Source organism: Canis aureus, chromosome 3 (assembly GCF_053574225.1).
Source record: "Canis aureus isolate CA01 chromosome 3, VMU_Caureus_v.1.0, whole genome shotgun sequence".
Classification (NCBI taxonomy): Eukaryota; Metazoa; Chordata; class Mammalia; order Carnivora; family Canidae; genus Canis; species Canis aureus.
Genome location: NC_135613.1, coordinates 24,193,313 through 24,215,031, shown reverse-complemented (window position 1 = coordinate 24,215,031; position 21,719 = coordinate 24,193,313). Strand labels below are relative to the sequence as shown.

The 21,719-nt window shown below is 60.1% G+C and overlaps 1 protein-coding gene and 1 long non-coding RNA gene across 6 annotated transcripts in view; one reads left to right on the top strand and one right to left on the bottom strand.

Annotated features, from left to right (window-relative positions):
• Positions 1 to 21,719, top strand: part of LOC144310329 (uncharacterized) — a 43,053-nt gene that overhangs the window by 11,797 nt on the left and 9,537 nt on the right. The gene's annotated exons all lie outside the window — the stretch shown is intronic.
• ZFPM1 (zinc finger protein, FOG family member 1) overlaps positions 15,981 to 21,719 on the bottom strand; it is a 69,412-nt gene continuing 63,673 nt past the window's right edge. For all 4 annotated transcript variants that reach the window (XM_077891108.1, XM_077891104.1, XM_077891106.1 and 1 more), the window contains exons 7-11: positions 19,881 to 20,114; positions 19,500 to 19,595; positions 19,278 to 19,424; positions 17,058 to 19,073; positions 15,981 to 17,007 (exon numbers count right to left, since the gene is read on the bottom strand). In XM_077891108.1, coding sequence (XP_077747234.1) covers positions 17,227 to 19,073; positions 19,278 to 19,424; positions 19,500 to 19,595; positions 19,881 to 20,114 — 2,324 coding nt within the window. In that variant the 3' untranslated portion in view covers positions 15,981 to 17,007; positions 17,058 to 17,226. The remainder of the gene's footprint in view (positions 17,008 to 17,057; positions 19,074 to 19,277; positions 19,425 to 19,499; positions 19,596 to 19,880; positions 20,115 to 21,719) is intronic.

Below are 21,719 nucleotides of genomic sequence, written 5' to 3'. Positions count from 1 at the left end.
GGGCCCTCCCAGAGTCCAGGATAATTGCCTTGTCTCAAGACCTCTTTTATAGTCACATCTGCAGAGACCCCTTTTCCAAATAAGATCACATTTGTAGGTTCTGGGGATGAGGCTCTGTTTTAGGGGCCACTACTACACTGACCACAGCATGTGTGAACATTAAGACCAGCATCTGATCGGGGCCACCCCATGGTCTATGTGGTTAGCAGGAGGAATAAGAACAGCGGCCCCTTAGTGGGTGCTCATGTGGCTCTGGGTGTGTCTGTGCCTTGCTTTCTCTCCCTGCAGTGCCGTGGTTAGCTCAGGCTGGGGCCGACATGTGAATCACCCCCTGTCCTGGCTCTCCACTAATGAGCCAGGTGACAAGTTACCTGAGCCACGTGAGTTTTGCTGCTTTTCCTGTAAATAGGGCTATAGGCAGAGCCTCACCAATGTGCCCTGGAACAAGATGCTGCAGGCAGAGAGCTTGGTAGCAGCCTGGCGGCTATGAGCTCCAAAAAATGGGGAGCTTAGGCATAAAATAGGGATGAGAATGAAGGCCTGGCCTCCTTGTGAGGTCAGAGGAGCAGATTTCGGTGGAAGTGCTTTGTCAACCACGGTGCGTGTGTTGGTAGGGCTGGGGGCCTTGAGGTGGGGTCTGATGGCACACTTTGGTAGCCACCTCATGTCCAGGAGGCCTGCTTGTCCGAGCGAGCCCCTTGGTCTGCCTATGCTCAGATGCCTGGTGGGCCCAGCAGGTGTGTCTGCTCAGGTCCAGGGGGAGCTGTCCAGGATGTGGTCCGCAGAAAGGGAGAAAACAACTGGGGGCTAATTGGAGATCAACACCCAGAATACAGACAAAACCCAATAGCAAAACTGGATATCCGACACAGATATGGGCGAAGGCCTTGAGTAAACGGTTCTCTGAAGATGATGTCCAAGTGGCCAGTGAGCACACAAGATGTTCTATGTTGCCCATCGTTGGGGCATCACAGCCATTAGCACAGCCACTGTCCAAAGCACCAGTGTGGTGAGGGTGTGGAGAAACTGAGAATTCCTTGCCCTGCCATGGAAAACAGTGTGGCATTTCCTAAAAAACATAAATACGGAAAACCAGAATTACCACATGACCTGGCAGTTCCGCGGCTGCGTGCATGCCCATGAGACTTGGAAGCAGAGTCCTGGAGAACTCTTTGCACCCCTTGTTCACAGCAGTATTACAACAGTCATAGTGGAAGCAACCCCAGCACCCATGTTTGGATGAACCCAAAAGCAAAGCATGGCCCATCCACACATTGGAATATGACTCAGCCTTGAGAAGGAAGGACACCATGATGCCTGCCACAGCATGCCATGGGTGGGCCTGGGGGGAACCATGCTTTATGAGGTCAACCCGTCACGGGGGACTGACCCTGCAGGATCCCATGTACATGGGTTCCCTGGGGAGTCAGACCCACGGAACCAGGAATAGATGGGGGATCTGGGGCTGGGGAGTCAGTGTTTCATGGGATGGAGTTTGGGAAGATGGAAAGGTTTTATGGATGGACAGACGGACAGACGGACAGACGGACGGACGGAGGTGACAGGCACAGGAGAAGGAGCTGGAGACAGAGCAGAGGGGAGAGGCCCAGCCGAGAGTGGGAGTCCTTCACTCACTCACTGACTCCCACACGTGAACCCTGCCATGAGGGGAAACACACACACCTGTCCTAGTGGAGCCTGTCTGGTGGCAGGAGAGGGATGCTGGGTACCGTGTCAGTCAGGCCAAGGCCTGACCTGGATGGGGTGGGGCGGGGGCGAGGCCACAGGAAACTCCCACAGGGACATCGTCTGGTCTAGCCAGGGGCCCCCGGTGACCCACTTGGATCCTGGTTCATCTCCTTGCTGGAGGGTTGTCAACATTGTATCTGTGCTGAGGCCGCCAGCAAGGGATGGAGAACTTTGTCCCTCAGCGGGCGAGTGTCCAGACCATCCTGAGCAGAGGCCCCTGGAGACAGCTTCTCATTGAGCAGAACTGCCTGTCACCTCTTCAGATGGGCCCAAGAAGCCCTCCCAGCCCATCCACCCCAGGGAGGGACAGGGGGAGAGAGCGCTCTGAGTGCAGTGGAGGTCTGCCCCTTTCCGGATGGGCTTCCCATCCCGGTGGCTCTGGCTCCACGTGGCAAGTGTCCATCCAGACGGGCTCCAGACTCTGCCCGTCTGACCCAACCCAGAGCCTCCTTCCTCCCTGGGTCCCCCAGACACAGGGATGGGTCCTCTACCCTGCACAACCTTTCCTTCCACGTAAATTATCCTTTAGCTGGAAGCATGCAAGCTCCTGACTCTTGCGAACTGCGGCTGGCACGATGTCTGTGCATGTGGCTTTCTTGGATGGCGAAGGCCGCGGCCTCCATGTGCCTGTTTGGCCAGCGTTCTGTAGCAGCTTTGAGGGCAAAAGTGTCTCTTCACTAGTAGTGCTGAAAAAGCGTGGCTTTGAGGACAGGTGTAGGAGAACCATAACTTTTGGGACTGTGAGCCTCTTAGCGTCGGTCCTTGGGTGTGGTGCTAGATCCGTGGAGTGAGCCGCCCCCACCGCCCTGCAGCTGTGCACTGTGCCAGTTGCCCGTGTAATGATTGGAAATGCAGGTTTTGTCTTCGAGGAGCCTGTGTCTGTTGCAGGAGGTAAAATCTGCACATAAAGAGCAGTCACTCCTGATACGAGGTGATGGGCCCCCCGAGTGTTTCCTGCAGCTGCCGTAAGAAAGGGACACACAGTCAGGCAGAGAGATGCCACAGGACCATGTTTTCTCCTCTCCTGGGTTGTGGTGGCGGCTGCAAGGCCGCGAGCCAGGTGTGGGCAGGCTGCTGTCAGGGAGGCCGCGGCTTTCCTTTCCTGGTGCCCGTGGGGAGGGCTGTCCTCAGCATCCCTTGGCTCAAGGCCGCTGGCCCTGCCTCTGTTGTCCCACGGAGTGCAGTGTGTCTGTCCTTTTCTGAGGACACCTCTACTCCAGCATGACCTCCTCTTGACCTGATCATCTCTGGAAAGATCCTCTTTGCAGATTGAGTTACAGTCAATGGGTACTGGGGGTTAGGATGTGGACATACCAACCACCTTGGCCCCCAAACGAGGCTTCAGAGGAATGGGTGGGAGTTTGGTGTGGAGAAGATATGGAAGGGTGCCTGGATAGAGGGGACAGCAGGTAGAAAGGCATGGGGGGCTTTGTGGGGGCAGCGAGGGCTCGCAGGCTGGGTCTTGTGATCAGGTGTCCTGAGTCACAGAGGAGCTAGACCAGCTGGGCGTCACACAACAGAAGCCCTGCACGAGTTCACTGCTTCCTGGAGAGACAGCCTGGCTGTGTACATCGTCCCTAGAGAAAAGGACAGGGAGCCAGGAGAGCCAGGGTTCGGGTGGGTGACACCTAGGCATGACTGATCTCATGACTCAGAGCTGTCCCTGCCAACTGCCTACGAGCACATTTAAAACAGGACAGATGCCTGTCCACGCATGGGCTCCAGCAAAATGTGGCTTGTCCACACGATGGAATAGTGCTCAGTCTTAAAATGGAACAAAGCTCTGGCGCTCTGCAGCCGCACGGACCTGGGAGCATGGCAGCGAGGGAACCAGGCGCCGGGGCCCTGGGCGCTTGATTTCACGTGCACGGAGCGTCCAGAGCGGGAAAGCTGTGTGGCCGGGAAGTGGATGACCGGTGACTGGGGGTAGGGCGCGGGGACAAAACAGTGATGCCAGTGGGAACAGGGTTTCTTTGGGGGCGTGATGGAATTCAAGGTGGTGTCGCTCGTCACTGCTGATTTGCTGAATGCCGCTGAATCATGCACATGAAGAGAGTGGATGTTACAAGAGGAGGCTGGGGTGTGTCCCTGGGTGACCTGTGCCCTGCTGGGGTCTGTTGGAGCTGGCCCGACTGTCCGTGGGCACCAGCCCCAGGTGGGAGGGGATAGAACAGTCGTCACCCCTGAGGCTCTCATGGTCCTGGGGGTGGGAGATGCTTCATGACAGGAGACACGGAGGAAGGTCCCTTCCTTTGAGCCTTTGACGGGGAGGTGCAGAAGGATGCAGAGCTGGCTTTGAGGAAGTGAGCTGGGGTGGGGGGTTCTCAGGAAGGTAGCACATGGACAGGTGTCTCTGGGGAGAGGGAAGAGCGTGGTAGGGGCTGTGTCTTCCCAGACAGTGGGGTTCTGATCAGGGCCCCGGAGGGGACTGCAGGCTCAGGACAGGACCGAGGCGGCCCCAGGAGTGCGGCGCAGAGTGCCCAGCTCTGCTCTGGTCTCCACAGCCCCGCGGCACCCAAGCTGGACCAGCTCACCCCTCCCCAGACCTCAGACCACCCCAGAAGTGTGAGCTGCTATTTAAATGAGTGTTCCCCAGACACTACATTACTGACCATCTAACGTGGGGTGGACACAGAGCCACTTGCCTCTGTTGCTTCGAGTGAGCACTTTAGAATCAGAGCCGAAGCATTTTAGATGCTACAGTTAGAATGAGACAGCATGATGACTCCTTTTGTGCAGTTGACTCTAACATGGGACCTATTTTTAGACAGAGAAACTGACTTTATTCTGCTTTGGTATTTTTAGCGTATTTTGAAACCCAAGCCTCTTCTCCGTCATGGGAGTTTTCGTGGTTTCTTAAGCAGAAAGATTTGACTGCCCACTTGCGATGCATTAGAGCAGCACTGGGGCTCCTGCCTGTGCCTTTAACCACTAGGACCCTCTGTCTCCTCTTCTGTGAAACAAAGTGGGCTGAAAGCATTTGGATGGGAGCAGATGTTCCCAAAACCCGGTCTGTGGACCTGTGCTTCTGTGTGAACATTTTTTTTTCTGTGTGAACATTTATATCAATCTGTCTCGAAATGAGAAAAAGAAAGGTTGAGGATTTCATGAAATTGAATTAGTTTTTTATTAAAAAACTGTCCTTTGGAGTATGTCTTCCTAACATTTGTGATTTAAAATGCATTATTAGGAAACACCAAGGTGATTAACCTGTAGTTTAAAGAGTCAGTATCTGGAAAAACAGGAACAGGTCAGGCCCACGTAACCCCAGAGTAGTTGCTGACAGTTCTCTGGTCTCTGAATTTTTTTTTTTTTAAGATTTTATTTATTCATGAGAGACAGAGAGAAAGAGAGAGAGAGAGAGAGAGAGAGAGGCAGAGACATAGGCAGAGGGAGAAGCAGGCTCCATGCAGGGAGCCTGATGTGGGACTTGATCCCAGGACCCCAGAATCACACCCTGAGCCAAAGGCAGAGGCTCAAATGCTGAGCCACCCAGGCGTCCCTGGCCTGTGAATTTCTAAAGTCTGAAGATCCGCTGTAGGGAAAGGAAAGATCCTTTCCAGCGTCCAGCTCCAAGAGCTAGTGCTGATCTACTCAGATGAACCGGGTGCCAGAGGAGCTGGGGGCCTGGCTGCCAGTGCGGCTGGATCATAGGGGCAATGGGCAGTCAGGCCCCCCCAGATGGGACCGCTCAGTTCAGGTGTGCCCCCAGCGCAGCTCCCGTCCCCATGGGAAAAGGCGTTGTTTCTGCCACGGAGCAATCTGTACCTGCTGGCTTTGGGTGCCCCACTCGCCTGGTGCTTACAGACCTGGACAGGGTCATGTCTTCATTACCTGTTGGACTGGTGAGGGCACCAGGGGTCCAGGAGGTGAACGGTCCAAGTCAGGTGCCAGGGTGGGAAGGAGCGGAATCTGTGGCCAGAGGTCATTCCTATAATTTCTAGACTCAGATGATCTTTAGCTCCTGTCTTCTCACCTCCAAAATGAATGTAATAGTTGTAGGGATGGTTAAAGGGTCAGCACAGACATTTCTCCAAAGCTACATGGGTGGCAAAGAGGTGGCTGAGCCAGGGAAACACATCTCAAAACTACAACTAGACCCCACCACCCACAAGCATGGGGTGGGGACCCTCGCACACGGCTGCTGGCGATGTGGACTGGGGCAGCCGCCACCTAGGACCATCTGCGGGTCCTGTGAAGGTGAACCCTTGCGTCCCCACCTGACCCAGCAGCCCCACGGCCGCAAGCCCCCCATGGCGAAGCCAGAGCCATGTCCACAGGAACCTGCATATGGACATCTGTGACAACCTCATTCATAACCGCAAAACCGTGTGAAAGGCCCAAGCATCTGTTACCTACTGAATGAGCGAGAAGTGGTCCAGCAGCGTCCAGCCCCACACCAGTGAAACTCTGACCCTCTCTACGGTGTGGGGAGCCAGATACAGGGGCCGGGGGCTGTGGAACCTGCGTGTGCGAGGTGCCTGCGACAGGCAGGTCCACAGGGTCAGAGGCAGGTGGCCCAGGGCAGGGGAGGGGACTGGTGGGGGCCATGGCTGAGGGCACGGGCGATGGCCACTCAGTTGTCCACTTATGTGGGTGGATGATACAGCGGTTAAGTGACATCTCAGTAAAGCTGCTAGAAAGACCTGTTGCCTCAGCCTCTGGGGATCATTCTGAGAAACTGAGGGTCAGTATGATGGATCCCTGAGATGCCGGAGGGTCCAGGGCACAGCCAGCCAAGGCTTGGGTGCTCAGCCGTCCCTTGGGAGCTGAGGGAAGTGAGCCTCTGGCTCTGGAGGGTGGATGGCTGCCCCCAGGGCCCTAGGATGATCCTGCAGCCCCATGCAGCGCACCATGTTTCTGTGCCCCTTACCCTGTCACCTCTAGTAGTGGGGGTGGGAGGGACCCCATGTTCTTTTGAGACCTCCCTCCTCCCTCTCCCCTTCACTCTTCCCTGCTTCCTCCTCCCTCCCTCCTCCCTCTTCTCTCCCTCTCCTTCCTCCCCTCCTTCCTCTTCTCTCCCTCTCCTTCCTCCCCTCCTTCCTCTCTCCCTCCTCCCCTTCCACCTCTCCCTTCTCCCATTCCTTCTCTCCTTCCTCCCTTCCCTCCCTCTCCACTTCTCTCCCTCATTCCCCTCTCCTCCCTCCCAGTGGCGCTGGCTGGCAGTAGACTCAGAACTCACTTAGGTACAGGCTGGAGGAAGAGGGAGGCCACCCTCTGTGCCGCACGGTGGGGGCAGAGTTCATTTTCCTGTGGGCGACAGGGCTGCGGTAGAGCCCTGGATGATGGCTGTCAGGAGTGCAGAGAGCTCGCGCATGGCCAAGGTTGCGCAGAGATGGCTGACTATGACACCAGGACACCCAGACACATGCACAGGGACCGCAGCTGCGGCCATTCGCTTGTGGCGACTTGGCGCCGATGGGACCCATGCTGAAGTGCTGCTGGGACAATAGGTGGAGGTCCAGATTGTGAACGGCCTCACAGAAGGTAGTGCACCTGACGTTGGCTAGCGAGTGTCCTGCCTGGTTCTCCTCTGCATTAGCTGTGAAGCCACGTGCAGCCCATTGTGGGCAATGGGATCACTGGGGCTCTTCCTCTCCCTGATGGTGGGCTGCCTCCTTGTCCCTTTCCAGAGCACCCAAGGGACCCCATGGGAGCAGAGTCTGGAAACCACTGGTGTGGTCGAAAGCCAAGGGACCTCCTCCCAAGTTCCTCCCGTTATAACGGGGCTGTGTCCACAAGTGTTGAGGGTGAGGGGTTGTCAGCACCTGTGTGGCCTGGTGAGCACTGTCCACCTTCCAGCAGGTGTCTGAGGACTGTCCTGCTCACAACCTGGATATGCCATGGGGTCAGGACAGGCTGGAGGCCGTCCATTGACAAAGGACTCCTGCAGGTTCAAAAGCTCCTTGGGGAGCAGGGAAGCTCTGTCCCCCTCACGGCCTCAGGGAGTAGCAGGGTGAGCTGTGGCTCCCCAAATTCATGGGCACCTGGAACCTCAGATGTGTCCTCGTTTGGATGTAAGTAAGGATGGAGCTGAGGACCAGTGAGCGTGTCTACAGGGGAGACTTGGAGGGACCAGAGGGGATACCACCTGAAGACACAGAGGCAGAGAGCAGAGTGACAGGTCTATGTGCCACAGGACATGACAGCCATGGGCAGCATCAGGAGGGGAGGCCTGGAGCAGACCCGGCCCTGGAGGCTTCCCAGAGGAGGTGGCCCTGCTTGCCCTGTGATGCTGGACTCTGGCTTCAAACTGGGAGACAGTACGTCTCTTGTTTTGGCCCAGGATACGCATCAGGGAAGGGGGCTACACAGGGAGGGGCTCGGAGGCAGGTGAGGCACAGCCCTGTGGTCCAGGCTGACTCCTGGTCTTGTGTCCTCTCCCCACAGCATCCGCAGAGGGGTGTGGCTCCGGCAGATGCCTGGTTACTGGGCTGTGCAGGGTATGGAGTTGGAGCCTTCTAGAATCTTCCTGAGGCTCCAGACCCCAAGGCCCTTTGCCCACACACTCCTTGCAGCCAGATGGTCCCTCCTGCATCCACTGCTTTTCTCAACTGCCTGCCAGCACCTTGGGGATCCCCCAATTTGGTGACTCGGGCAGTCATGACAACACTCTGGTTTTCTCTTTCATGGAGTGACCAGCTGAGTGTTGAACGTGCTGATCCTTTGCTTCTGGAGGGCAGCTGGTCCGCTACTGGTCAGGCCCTTCCCCAGAACTGCCCCCAGGCACTGTCACCCTCATCTTCCTTTGGGTGTGAAGGACATGTGTTTTTTTCCGGGGTGAGGGCCGCAGCGTCCAGAGGACCACGTGCCGCATAGTCGTATGTGTGCCTCATCACCTCCTCGAGCCCCAGGCTCCTGCCTACGACGATGGTGGAGTCACCTGGGAAGGGCGCTGATGTTCGCTCGCAGCCCCAGGGACGGGAAGGAAAGGCAGCCTCTGCGGACAGCAGTGTCCCCCATGTTCACTGCGGGGTCCTGCGGTGGGCTCACTGGCTCCCAGAATTGGGGCACTTCACACAGGAGAAGTGTAGCTTCGCCTCTGTATATGCTACGCACCCTGAGATGTCGCTGTCACTTGTGATTTCAGCATTTGGCCTTTAGGAAGTGTAAGGTTTTATTTCTGTCTGCCTCCTTTCATCCTGTGGAGCCCGGTCCCTACTGGTCTCATGTCCCTGCCACAGGGAGAACTTCATGGGTCCACCTTCTGCTCTCACATATCACAGAATGACCGTCGGGCTCCTGTTCTGGAAGGACGTTCTGTGAGTCTAGAATCCCGGGTGGACACTGATGGTTTCCTTCCCTTCTTTAAAGACCTGACAGTTTTGTCTTCTGGACTCATCCAGGTCCTCATCCGAGGACAAGCCAGCCGTGGTCTTCTGCATCACCCTAGACTGGCTGGTCCGTTCCCTCCTTGTGGTATGTCTCCCACCCCCACATTGTTCGGACACCCTACATCTGTTGTGGGGAAGACGAGGGCTCTGCGTCACCCAGCACATCCCAAGAGGAGCACCTTCATCTCACAACGTAAGAAAAGGAAAAATTTGGTATCTCTACCTGCCTCATCAGGAAAGTCTTTAAATATCGAGAAGCTGTTCAGTGATGGGTGGCTGCATCCCCAAATTCTCATCTTCATCTGAAAGCTCCAATCTCAACGTGCAGCAAATACCACCAACGTTTCCCTCGAAGCAACAGGTGGGTGGTCAGGTTTCGAAAATATCTTGCTGCCCCCTCAGCCCCCGAGTCGGCTCTGTCTTCTGTCCCTCTGTCAGGTCTCCAGGGATGTCAGGGACTCGACGCTCAGCCAAGTCTCCCGGGGGCTTTTCCTGAGCTTTGCAGGTCATCACACAAATAGTAAATACAGTGTGCTCAACATTGAGATTTAACATCATTCATCATTTTTACTGCTTCATCAAAGACCTCCTTAGCCCAAACCGGGTTTTGTTGTTTTACCATGAGCGCGGGGCGGAGAGAAGCGGCCACCTCCACGGTCTGGGTGGCAGCCTCGATCTGTGCAGAGGTCCATTTGTTAGGCCTACTAGGTCTGTGCAGAAATGGGTCAGGATGGGATCCCACAGACCCTCCAAGGTGGCTCTGGGTCTCCCTCGGGGTGTAAAGACACGCTCTGGTATAAAGACACGGCAGGGGTGTGTTTTCTTTCTCCTTCCCGCTGTGGTCTCTGTTGGGCGGCTGGATCGTCCGTCTGCTCTGCGGTGCGGAATTGCTTTGGCTGTGGGTTGCAGGCCCTCAGAGCTCCAGATCCAAGCGCAGAGCATCTGGGGCCATGTCCCTCCACCTCTGAAGGGGAGATGCCCTTGTCCTTAGCAGCGGAAGTGGACCGGAATTGGGTGGTAGCCCTGCTCCCTTTGCCTGGGGCTGCAGACATCTGGAAGGCGAGCTCATACCACTGCACTCTGCAGGGGCCTAGGACACATCTGTCCACTGCAGGATTTCAGTCTGGCTGCAAGCTCAGGGAGCCCTTGGGGTGGGAGGGGCTGTTGAATCTGGGAGCATTCAGGCTCAGATATGTTATGATGGCCCATGGCTGGTGGCAAGTGTGGCTGGTTTCTTCCCATCCCAGCTAAGCCTGGGTCAGCAGGGGCTCACTGCTTTGCCTGACTGGCCAGTCTGCCTGGGCCTTGCTAGGCCTTGCTCACTGCACATGCTTGTCCCTCTGGGATTGACCTCCCACCTGACTAGCAACCTTGATTCCAGTTTTCTGTGTAGGCAACATACTTGTGGGTTCTGGGGAGTAGGATGCGGATAGCTCTGCAGACAGTGTTCGACCCATTGCACCCTGCTCCTTGCAGTTTTTCACAGCCTGGCAGCCTGCACTTGAGTCCCTAGCTATGTAGGCAACTCTGCACCCCTAAAAGGCACTTCCACTTTAGCATCGCTGCTGAGATTGCCCGTGCTGACTCACAGAGCCAGCCCCATCACACCCTGGAGCATAGAGATGTGATGTCTCTGGAGTCAAAAGTTGCCTCTGTTTTCACAGGACCTAATGAAGTGGCTGCTCTGGCTTGGCTCGTGCCTCAACATGATAAATGGCTCTCATGTCAGCTGCAGAGAGCCTGCGGAGGCTGCAGGACCTCTGAGATCTTTCCACTTTCTCATCGTTAAGTGTTGGAAACCTGCCTGCAAGCAATGTCACTGCAAGGGCCCCTGGGGGAGTGGAAGGGGACATTCAGGAAGCCCAGGAAAACCCACAGAGGTGCGTGCAGACCCAGTCACAGCTACAGGGAGCTCTGGTGCTCCTTCAAGGAGGTAATCCAGCTGGCTGTGCCCTTCGTAGTCACAGGCAGGGTGTATATGTGCTGTGTCCCTGCTGACAGGCTCAGAAACCGTGTGGCTTGCGTTGGCAGAGGACAAGGCATGGGCAGAGGATGGGGCGTGGGCAGACCCCCACCACCTGCAAGTGGACTGGGTGCCAGGCTGGCTTTTTCTTCTTTTTACCCGCCATGCTGCATTTTCTGCTGGCTGAGAGCAGGCCGCTGGAGGGTGCGCAGTGTGGGGATGGTGGCTGGCTGTGGGTGCCTCGCGGGCTTGCTGCTGGGCTGAGGAGCACGTCCTCTCCATGGAGCACACTCTGTGCATGGCCTGTGCTCAGGCTGGGCGGTAGCCATGGTGGGTTCTGAGCATCTGTGGACAGGTTGGGATGTCAGATGCCTTTCTTGCCATGGGTCTGACCAGAGAGCACTTAATGATGGAATTCTAAGTGTTGGACCAGGGACTGCTGAGAATTCTTTGGATTTGCTGTTGGTGGGGCCTCTGTGCGCTGGGGACGAAATCGGGGCGGCCTGGTTGCTATGGTCAAAGAAGTGACAGATCTATGGGACCACCATAGATCTGACGGAGGGGCTGGGCTTCATCCTGTGTCTTCCATTGGCTTTGAGTCCCTGCCTTAGTCACTCAGAGGAGATGGGGCAGGTTTGACCATACAGGTCCTTGTAATCAGGGGAAGGGGTTTGCCCTGTGTCTTGAGGTGCCTGGGGCATGCATGGCTCTCCCTAATCATGCAGCCTCTCTCTGCTTTGATTCTGATTGACACAGTGACCTGGGACCTGGGCGGCCCCCCCCGGGGGCGGGGGGACGGTCATGTCACCTGTGTCTTTAAAAACTGTGGTCCTCAGATTCTGGGGTTGTACATGGTTATGCATTTGGGGTCTTTGGAAATACAGTGCATTGTTGTACTTCTGTGGCGTGAGAAGCAGCACACAGCCAGCCAGGTGCTTGTAAAATATTTTGGGTCTGGATATGCATACAGTTTGGAGTTTGTTTCTAGTTCTCTATTATCCCCACTGATCGGACCTCTGACCTTGGGAAGGTGTGCAGCAGCCATCCCTGATGGCCAGACTCTACATGGCCACTTCCCTCTCCAGACTGTGCTGGTCAGCCTCGTTGGGACCAGGGTCGGTGGCCTCCAGCGTGGGGACAACGGGGTCACTGGGGCTGGCCCCTGCAGACCTGAGAGCACACAACCAGCGCTCTGGTGCACTGGTAAACTGGGCCCATCCACGTTCTGTGGATGTTCCACGCTTAGTGAGGAGCTGGCAGGCCTCCCTGGGCAAGTGAGGTGGTACAGGCACTGGCTTGTCAGGCCAATAGGTCTGTGCCCCCATGTAGAGGGGTGGGACCCACCATGCCCTGTGTGGTCAGGGGGTGAGTGTGACAGCCCCAAGGCTGGCAGTGACGGACCATGGGCCATGGCCACCCTTGGGTTTGTGGGAGCCACGCCTTCCGGAGAGAGCTTGCCCCTGTCTACCTCCAATGAGTCCCGATGCTGCCCGCAAACACAGCTGTCGGAAGGGGCTTCTTGTCTTCCCCGTGGGAGTGCCTCTCTCCCCAGGCCCCTCTTGGGTGGGGTTGCCACTAGCGGAGCTCGTGTAGGTGCCTGACAGAGTCAGATACGTGCAGGGGGATCTTACCCACGGGGTGTTAACAGGCTGAAAACACAGGCTGGCACCTTACAGGGCTCCCATGAGCAACGCTTAGGGCTATGGGAGGACTCCAGTTTTTTCAGAGGTTGTGTTTTGGGGATGGGAGGGGTGGTAGCTGGGTGCTGAGGGAGGGTGTCCTTCCAGCTTTGTGGGCGGAGCTGCTGCCCCCTAGCCCTTCTGTTCCCCGGAAGAGGCTGGACTTCTGAAGGCTCAGCTGCAGGATGGATGAACAGCAGAGTGGTAGTGGGATGGGGCGCTGGAAGGGGGCAGGGTTCAAGCACAGGCTTTGCGGGCTTGTCATTCCCCCTCCCACCACCTCTCCCTTTCCAAGAGCTGACACCTGGGCCCCCTTCCCTTCCCTCTCCTCCCCCCTCTGCTTCCTCCCACCTCCCCCTCTTCTCCTAGCCTCCTTCTCCCCTCCCCTCCCCTCCCCTCCCCTCCCCTCCCCTCCCCTCCCCATCTCCTGATATAGGCTCCTGTTATGCTGATTAGAAAGATGCTAACTTGGGACACCTGGGTGGCTCAGTGGTTTAGCGCCTGCCTTTAGCCCAGTCCTGGGATCCAGTCCCACATCAGGCTCCCTGCATGGAGCCTGCTTCTCCCTCTCCCTCTGCCTGTGTCTCTGCCTCTGTGTGTCTCTCATGAATAAATAAATAAATAAATTTTTTAAAGGGAAGTGTTCCCTCCTCTTCTATTAAAAAAAAAAAAAAAAGAATGATGCTAACAAGCTCGGAGCAACTGCTGTGTGGGCATTTCTCAAATTTGCAGGAAAGGAATCTGCTGGGAGGTGATGAAGTGCACAATGCCAGGCGCTGGCTTCTGCAGCCCAGCAGGAAGGGCTGGAACCTGTATTCTCCTGGATCAGGGACGCTCTCCCTAGGCAGTAAGGAAGGGTGGCTGTCAGATGAAGGAGGAGGCTGTTTCTGGTAGGACAGGAAAAGAAGTATAGGGAAACCCAATGAGAGCATGTGAGGGGCAGGCCTGCTGCGCAAGGCCGGGTCCTGGGTTCAGAGGAGACTCTGGTGGCAGATGGGGGGTTGGCTGGTGGAGGGTCTGGTGTGCCAAGACTGGGGCTGCGTGTGCTCCAGGGGTCACTCATGTGATGGCAAGTCCTGTCCCCACACTCTCCTCCTGCCGCCCCTTCCATCAGAGGTTGACCTCTAGGGACTCTGTGGAAGCATTTATGACTGCCTGGCCTTCCCTTTCCAGTGCTTCTTTGACCAGGGCCCAAGCCCAGCTTGGACCCTCCTGTGCTGGCCGCTGCTGCCTCCCCCCTATGTTCCCCCGTGTCCATCCCAGCTGGGACCACACTGCCTCCCACCCTATGGCGGGAGAACAAGGGGCAGGATACTTGGAGTGCATGATAGGGCAGGAGGCTCCTGCCACCCAGCCCGCTGGCCTGTAGAAATGAGTCGCTGCTGACCCCTGGCGTCGGGAATGTCCACTTGCAGCAATTGCTAGAGCTGTTGAGCCGGGCTGTTGCCTGCACACGGGGTGAGGAGGTGAGCAGGCAGCGTGGGCAGTGGATGGCGGTGACGGGGCCCCGGGGTTGCACGTCTGACTCTAGGAGGAGATGGGATCAGGTGGTGACTGTGAATGTGGACTCTGTGCTGTGCGTGCCAGGCAGCTGTGTCAGGACATGTCTGGTCAAAGCTGGCTCTAGGGGATGCAGTCGGCGCAGCATGAGGGGCAGCCAAAGGCAGGAGGCCGGTGGAAGAACAGGATTGGGATCAGGAAGGGGTCCTGGGTGTGCACAGGCGGGGCTGGCTTCCGGATGTGGGGGAAGGACGTGCTCACTTGATTGCCTCTCAGTCCCTCATCACATAAGTGATCCAAATGCCCCTCCTGGTGCCGGGCCAGATGCCAGGTGCCCAGGAGCCACCAGTCAGGGCAGGCAAGGACAGTGGGGAAGGGGTGAGGGGCGGGGCAACGAGTGTGACTATTACCGTCAGGATGGAGGAGCAGGGAAGGTCCCTAAGCAGAGTCACGTGATGTGAAGTGCAGCCCTTCCTGGGGAGCAGACCCTGGTGGCGTAGGTGATGTGGAGGGGCGCAGTGGGTGAGCGGGGCTTGGACACCACCTCTGTATGGCAGGAACTCCTGAGAGCCTGAAGCCGGGTGCGAGGCCATGGGATTCCCCACAGTGGGAAGAGCAGCAGCTGCTGGGGCAGTGGCCCATCCACTGGGCGGGATGCAGCTGGGCGCACAGAAGAAGCGGCAGCTGTCCCGGGAGCTAGAAACCTATCAGACTCATGGATATGTTTGCAAGCTGAGGGAGGATCAAGGCCTAGCTGCAAATGCGGGAGCCAGATGCAGGTGGTGGACAGAGGAAGGCGCGCCTGGGGAAATCTAGAGCTGCTTTTGAAAGGGAGGTGTGAGTGGGTGAGGGTGGTGACATCACTGGCTTAAGGAGCAAAGGTTGCTGGCAATGGCTGTGTTTGGGCAGCAGGAGGGGAGGGAGTGGGGCTCTGGAGGGACTGGTAGGTCTGGGGCTCAGAGGAGGCTGGGCTAGAGAGGGATTCAGGGGCACCGCAATCCATGCGTCCTCCCGGGGACAGTGGGCAGGGAAGGGCCGGGATGGGTACGGAGAGCCTCACATCCTCCTCGTTAGAGAAGCAGCAGGTCTGGGGGCAGGAGGCCTCCCATTTCCTGGAGAGGGCTCTCTGAAGCCCTGGGCAGCAGCTGGGACAGCGTGGGGGCAAGGGAGGTGGAGGGGGCTCAAGCAGGAGGCATGGCCACTGGTGGTGTCTGCAGGGGTGGGAAACCTGGAGTCTGGGGCAGGGAGGGTGTGGGACTGGGGGCACTGAGCTGGGTGAGGGGAGTGGGTGTGCCCAGTCCTCTGCTGGGGGAGCGCCAGGGGGTGATGTGGCCCAGGACCCCTGTGCAGAGACCTCCAGGATGCTGTGGCGCTGCCTCATGGCTCCAAGACCAGCCTTTTTGGTGGGAGGGGGGCTCCTGAGACCCGGGTGGGGGCATGGGCTGCAGGGCCCAAGAGCTCCCTGGGGACAGAGGTCAGTCTGGCCCCTGTCCAGTCCTGCAATGGGAGTCACAGGGTCTGCCTCCTGAACCCGGAGAAGAGGCTTCCGGATGATGGAGCCCCATCCCCTCACCTACAGGCACGACCCCGAGGCCCTCTCCAGGTGGAGCCCTCCCATTCACTCTGCACCTGCCTCCCTCAAGCCACCCCATCTTCCCCTTTCAGCATCTGTTGTTCCTTGGGAGCCGTGTCCCTGATGTTTCCCAGCACCCTTAAAAATTTTTTTATTTTACAATTTATACACAGTGAAATCGATTCTGTATTAATTTTTTTTTAATAACAGTACGCGTGGACATCGGTCACATCTGCTTCCATCTGGTGGTCTCAGAAGCTGAGCCTCTTGAACCGTCCATGCAAATTCATGCGGAACAATGCAAATGCAGAGCCAGGCCCAGGGTCCGTGGGCTTCCTCGCCCCAGCCCCTAACCCCCAACCCTGGCAGAGCCCTGGGAATCCTGGAGGGAGACGGCTTGGCTCCCCCAGGACCCTCCCTTACTGACTTCCCTAGAGCAGACCCTAGGAGGGTGTGGGGGCCCTGGCTACTGGGCCCTGGTCCTCAGGGCCAGCGTGGGACGTCTGTCAGTGGGCAGGGTCCTGTGCGTGATGCCGGCGACTGATCCTGTCCAAACAGCTGTGAAGCTCTGAAGCCCCACAGGGACTGGGCAGGAAAGTGGGCCTGGTGGCGGGGTGGGGGGTGGGTGGGGGGGATGGTAGGAAGCACCTCTGTTATTTCAAAACAGAGGAGGAAGGTTTAAGAGTTCACGTCATCCACCAAAGGCTGCTGGGTAAAACTGGAAGAAATGCTCTGCTCCTTCAAAGTTGGAAAGGGACTGATGGGTGTTTTCTAGCGGGGACACCAGGCTGAGGGTGCCCACAGTACCCAGTTGCACAGGGGCAAGGCCATGGCCGGACTCTGCTTGGGTGCTGCCCAGCACCGCTCGGGGCCAGCCCTGGCCCGCACACCCCCCACGGCGCCAGCTTGGCCACCTGGGGTGGGGTGCCCCCATCCCTCACACGCACGGTAGCCAGCACAGGTGTCCTGCTAGCTCCAGTGGAGGATTTGCTTTCCCTGGTCGCGGGGAGCCCTGGTGTCCCTCCCCTGCCCATGGTGTCCTCCCTGGCCCCACTAGCTTTGGCAAGCACAAGGCTGGGTCGTCCTCTGCCGGCTGGCCAGTGTGGAGTCCTTCCCTTTGGTATGTGGTGGTCAAAGTCGAGCTGGCAGCATCCTGGAGGGCGGCCGGGGGGCAGCGCTTACCACGCTGTGCCGCAGCCTCAGGCTGACCTGGGGCTCGGCCCAGCTCGAGCGCCCCTGACCCCGCGGCTCAGGCTGACCTGGGGCTCGGCCCGGTCTCGCTCCCCCAAACCCCGACGGGTGGCGGCGGGCGCGCAAGCTCCGGGGCGGCCCCGCGCTCCTCCGCTCCTCCTCCTTACGAGGTGTCGCGGTCCACGGTCCGCCGCGGCGCCCCCCGCGGGCCTCGGTCCGGCCGGGGCGGGCCGCCGCTCACTTGACGTGCTCGGCCGCGTGGGAGGAGCAGTAATACTTCTTGTGGGCGATGAAGGTGGACAGGCTGCTGAACCTGATGTTGCACAGGCGGCAGTAGCGGTGGCTGCCGGGGGCCGCGGGCGCGGGCGCGGGCGGCCCCTTGCCGGGGGTCTGCACGCCCTTGTCCGAGTGGGAGGGGGGCGGCGGCACGGGCTCGGGGCTCGGGGCGGGCGGGGGTCCGGGCCGGGGGCTGCCGCCGTCCGACGCGCCGGGGGCGGGCTCCCGGGGCTCGCGGCCGTTGAGGCCGTCGCTGGGGTTGGCGGGCGAGGGCGTCCGGGCGCCGGGGCCGGGGCCGGGGCCGGGGCCGGGGCCGGGGCCGGCGGGGGGCGGGCCGAGCAGCAGGCCGTGCGCCCGGCGGAAGTGCTCCACGAGGTCGCCGCGCACCAGCCCGTTGGGCGGGCAGTAGGGGCAGAGCGCGGCGCCGGCCGGCGCGTCCTCGGGGGCGGCGCGCAGGTGGCGCGGGGCGGCGGGGCACGAGAACTTCTTGTGCGCCAGGTAGGCCTCGAGGCTGTGGAAGCTGACGCGGCAGGCCGTGCACTCGTGGTAGTCGGCCAGCGCGGGCAGGCCGGCGGCGCAAACGGGCGCCTGGCGCCGCGGCTTCTTGCTCAGGTCGATGGGGCCGTCGGCGGCGTCAGGCCCCCCGGCCCCGCCCCCGCTCCCGGGCCGCGGCGACGGCGACGGCGAGGCGGGCGCGGGGGCGGGGCCGCCGGCGGGGGGCGGGGCGGGGGGCGGGGCGGGGCCGGCCGCGTGCAGCTCGTACAGCTTGCGGCGTCTGCGCGTGCGCACGGGCGGCGCGGCGGGCGGCGCGGCGGGCGGGGCGGGGGCGGGCGCGGGCGCGGGCGCGGGCGCGGCGGTGCCGGGGGCGCCCGGGGTCCCGGCGGGCGCGGGCCGGCGCGGCGGCGGGTCGTGGCGCGAGGCGCAGTAGTAGCGCTTGTGCACCGTGTAGGTCTCGTGGCGGCTGAAGCGGATGTTGCAGGCCTCGCACAGCGTCCGGCGGGGGTCGTCGTCCTCGTCCGCCCCGCTGCCCGGGCTCGGGCTGCCCGGGCTGCCCTCCCGACCCCGGCCGCCGCCCCCCTCGGCCTCCGCCTCGGCCTCGGGGGTGGCCGCGCCCGCCGCCTCGTCCTCGCGCGCCCCGCATCCCGGCGATGCGCGCCCCCCGTCGGCCTCGGGGGGCGGGGGCGCACGGGCGGGGCCGGGGGGCACCTTGGCCCTGCGCGGGGCCACGTCGTCGGGGGGCCGGCGGCCCGAGCAGTAGAGGCGCTTGTGCACGTAGAAGTTGTTGACGTTGTTGAAGGTGATGTCGCACTCGAAGCACGTGGCGCCCTTGGGGGCCCCCGCAAAGAGGCCGGCCTGCGTCCCCGCCTGCGCCCCGGGGCCCGCCTGCAGCCGGCTGTGCACCAGCTCGGACATCTTGGCCAGGATCTCGGAGGCCGGCGGCGCGGCGGGGAATTGCGGCAGGAAGAGTGCGCCGGGGCCCGGGCTGGAGCCGGGCGTGGGGCTGGACAGCTCGGCCTTCACCCGGGCCGGGCCGGGGCCGGGGCTGGGCGGCGAGGGTGTGCGCGCCGCGGCCGGGGGTCGTGGCTCCGCATCCGCCTCCTCCGTCGACGCCTCCGTCTTGATGGCCCGCGGTGCTGCCGAGGGCTCGCTGCTGCCCCCGTTCTGGGGGGTGGCCCTGGCCTCTCCGTTGGTGGCCTCGGTCAGCGCCTTTCTGTCCAGTCCTGGCGACGGGGTGGGCGCTAGGCCCAGGTCGGCAGAAGCCAGGGGGCCGTGCAGGGCCGTGTGCTGCTGGAAGCTGGCCAGGCTGTCTGCGGGGAGACCCCAGGAGCCACACTTAAGGGTGGGGGAGGGAGCAGGACCTACTTGGGCCAGACCTGAGCGGCGTTGGGGGGAGGGGGGGAGAGCTGGCCTGGGCAGAGGTGGTGGAGGGCCAACACTGAAATCTAACCCCTGGTTGCCCTTTGGACAAACCCCATCCCTTCCCGGTCCTCAGGGGAAGCCCAGGGCCTCACCTGGGGGGAGCTTGGCAGTGGGGTGCCCAGCCCCGGGCGAGTAGATCTCCGCCTTGGAGCCGGGCTGGCAGACCATGTGGTTGGTCACCAGGTGGCTGTAGAGGATGTCCCTTGTGGTGGAGATGAAGCCACAGCTGTGGCAGACACCTGCAGGCAGGCTGTGGTATCAGGGCCCTGGGGTGGGGTGCCCCCTCCACCAGCCCCTTCCCAGCCCTCACCTACCGCTCAGGGTGTCTGTGTGCACCTTGAGGTGCCGTTCACAGTTGGCCTTGGTGGTAAAGGCCGACAGGCAGATGAGACATACGAAGGGGCGTTCTCCTGGAACACAGGGCTGAGTGAGGGGTGGGCTCCTGGAGCCCAGCTGGCCAACGACCTGTGACGGGTGGGGGTGGGGGGGGCTGTTTAAACCCTGCCTCCTCCTTGACTCCTGGGACTATGGCCAGGGCCTGGTCCTGAGCTGACCATTCTGACGCACTGTGAGGTGCGACGGGAAGATCACACAGGGGCATCTGTGGCAGGGCGGGCACCCCGGGCAGATGCAGCATCATGCGCTGCTTGAGTGGGCACCAGTGGGCATCCTGGGGAGGGGGCATGGGGCCTCACCACTGTGGCTGCGCATGTGGATCTCCAGGGAGCTGGCGCTGGGGCAGCTTTTGCGGCACTGCGGAAAGGGGCAGACCCGCTCGTTGGGGTAGGTCTCCTTGGGCTTCTCGTCTGCGGCGGTGGTCGCTGGGGAGCCGGTGCCCTGGCGGCTGGCGCAGTAGTAGAGGAGGTGGGCTTGTAGGTTTCTCTCACTCCGGTACCAGATGCCACAGTCTTTGCAGGGGAAGACATCTTCTGTGGGGGTGAGGGGGGCACAGGCTGAGGGGGGCACCCAGGCGGCAGAGAGGCGGCTGCCTCCGAAAATGGAGGACTTGGCCCTACCTGCCCCTGCCATGCTGAGGACTGAGGTTTGTGATCGGGGCCTCCCCTCCTGGTCACAGCTCTTTACTCTCACTGGTTCCCTCGTAAACCTGGCTTCTCTCTGTGTAGCTCTCTAGGATGCCACAGGACTGCATGGATGGGGTCTTGGCATAACCCCCCAGGCTGGGCCCTACACCACCTCACAACAGTGAGCCCCAAAAAGAGATGCTATCGCCTCATTGGATCCCGGCAGAAGAGGTGTGGTCATGCTCACAGACACCGGGGTGGGGGGGGGTGGGAGGGGGCTGGCGCCCGTGGTGTGTATACGAGTTGGCAGGGGGCAGGGGCACACGTGTAGGTGTGCGCAGGTAGGTACATGTGGGTGAACGTGTGCTGTGAGGGAGCGTGAGGGATGGCATGGACCTGGGTCCCCGTGGAAGAGGAAACGTGTGTTTCCCTGAGCAGGTATGAGTGGCAGGTGCATAGGGAACCCCTGTGCCGGAGTCTCGAAGCCTGCTCTGGGTGGCCTCCGGGGTGGGGATGAGGCTGGGGGCTGCAGAGGAGGAAGAGCCCTTGCTGTCTTCCCCTCACTCCTCCCCCAGTGGTTTCACATCTGTTACCGATACGTCAGAATTGCTTAATTCACCCCGTCTGTCGCAGAGGTGGCTGTGACTTAGCTCGCACTGCGGCTGGTGAAGGTTTCCCTGGTTTCTCTAAGGGGTGGTCCTCAGTGTCTAGGGCAGAACTTAAAGGAATGCTGTTTGTCTCCATGGCCTGTTCCAGGCTTGACTGCATGTTAGCATGTGCTTCTCACCCTGGCCTTTCTGATGTTTATTCTGGGTCCACAGTTAAGGTAGAGGGGGTTCCCTTCCTCCCTTTAAAGTTTGCTTTTATTTGGGGGCTTCAAGCCAGCTCTGTCCTGTTCACTGAGGCCCTGAGCTGGGAACAGGATCTGAAAGGCCACTGGTGGGCTTGTTTCTGTACCTGGGGGCCAGGGCTGGGAACAGTACCTTGGGCCATAGGTAGGGAGAAGGGTGAGGTCCTCAGGCCCGTCCAGGCCCTGGCCATAGCCCTGAGGTTTAGTGAGGATTATTAGGGTCCCACAGCCCCAGGGCTGACCTTGGGCCAAGTTCTGGTTGTGCCAGGTAACCTGGTGCTACCACTGCCCCCATCTCATGGGTGAGAAAACAGAGGCCCAGAGTGGTCGCGTTTCAAAAATGAAACGAGGTATGATGGACTCTGTATTAAGGCTTCTCTAGGCCCAGAGGCAGACAGGCCCATGCTTGGGTGGGGGTGGGGTGGGGGGGTGGATCGTGAACAAGGTGTGTAGCCCACGACAGCAGCATTCTTGCTGCTTCCCAGTGAGGCGTGGACACCAAAGCCTCAGACCAAAGGGAGAAAGCCCTCCTGGTGCCTCGGACTCCCTTGATGTCCTTGGAGCAGCCTGGACAGAGAAGACGGGGGCCCATGCCTCAGCCCTGGGGACCCGACTGAGCCTGTTGTGCCACTATGGGCTTTAGATGCACACGTGTCTGTGCT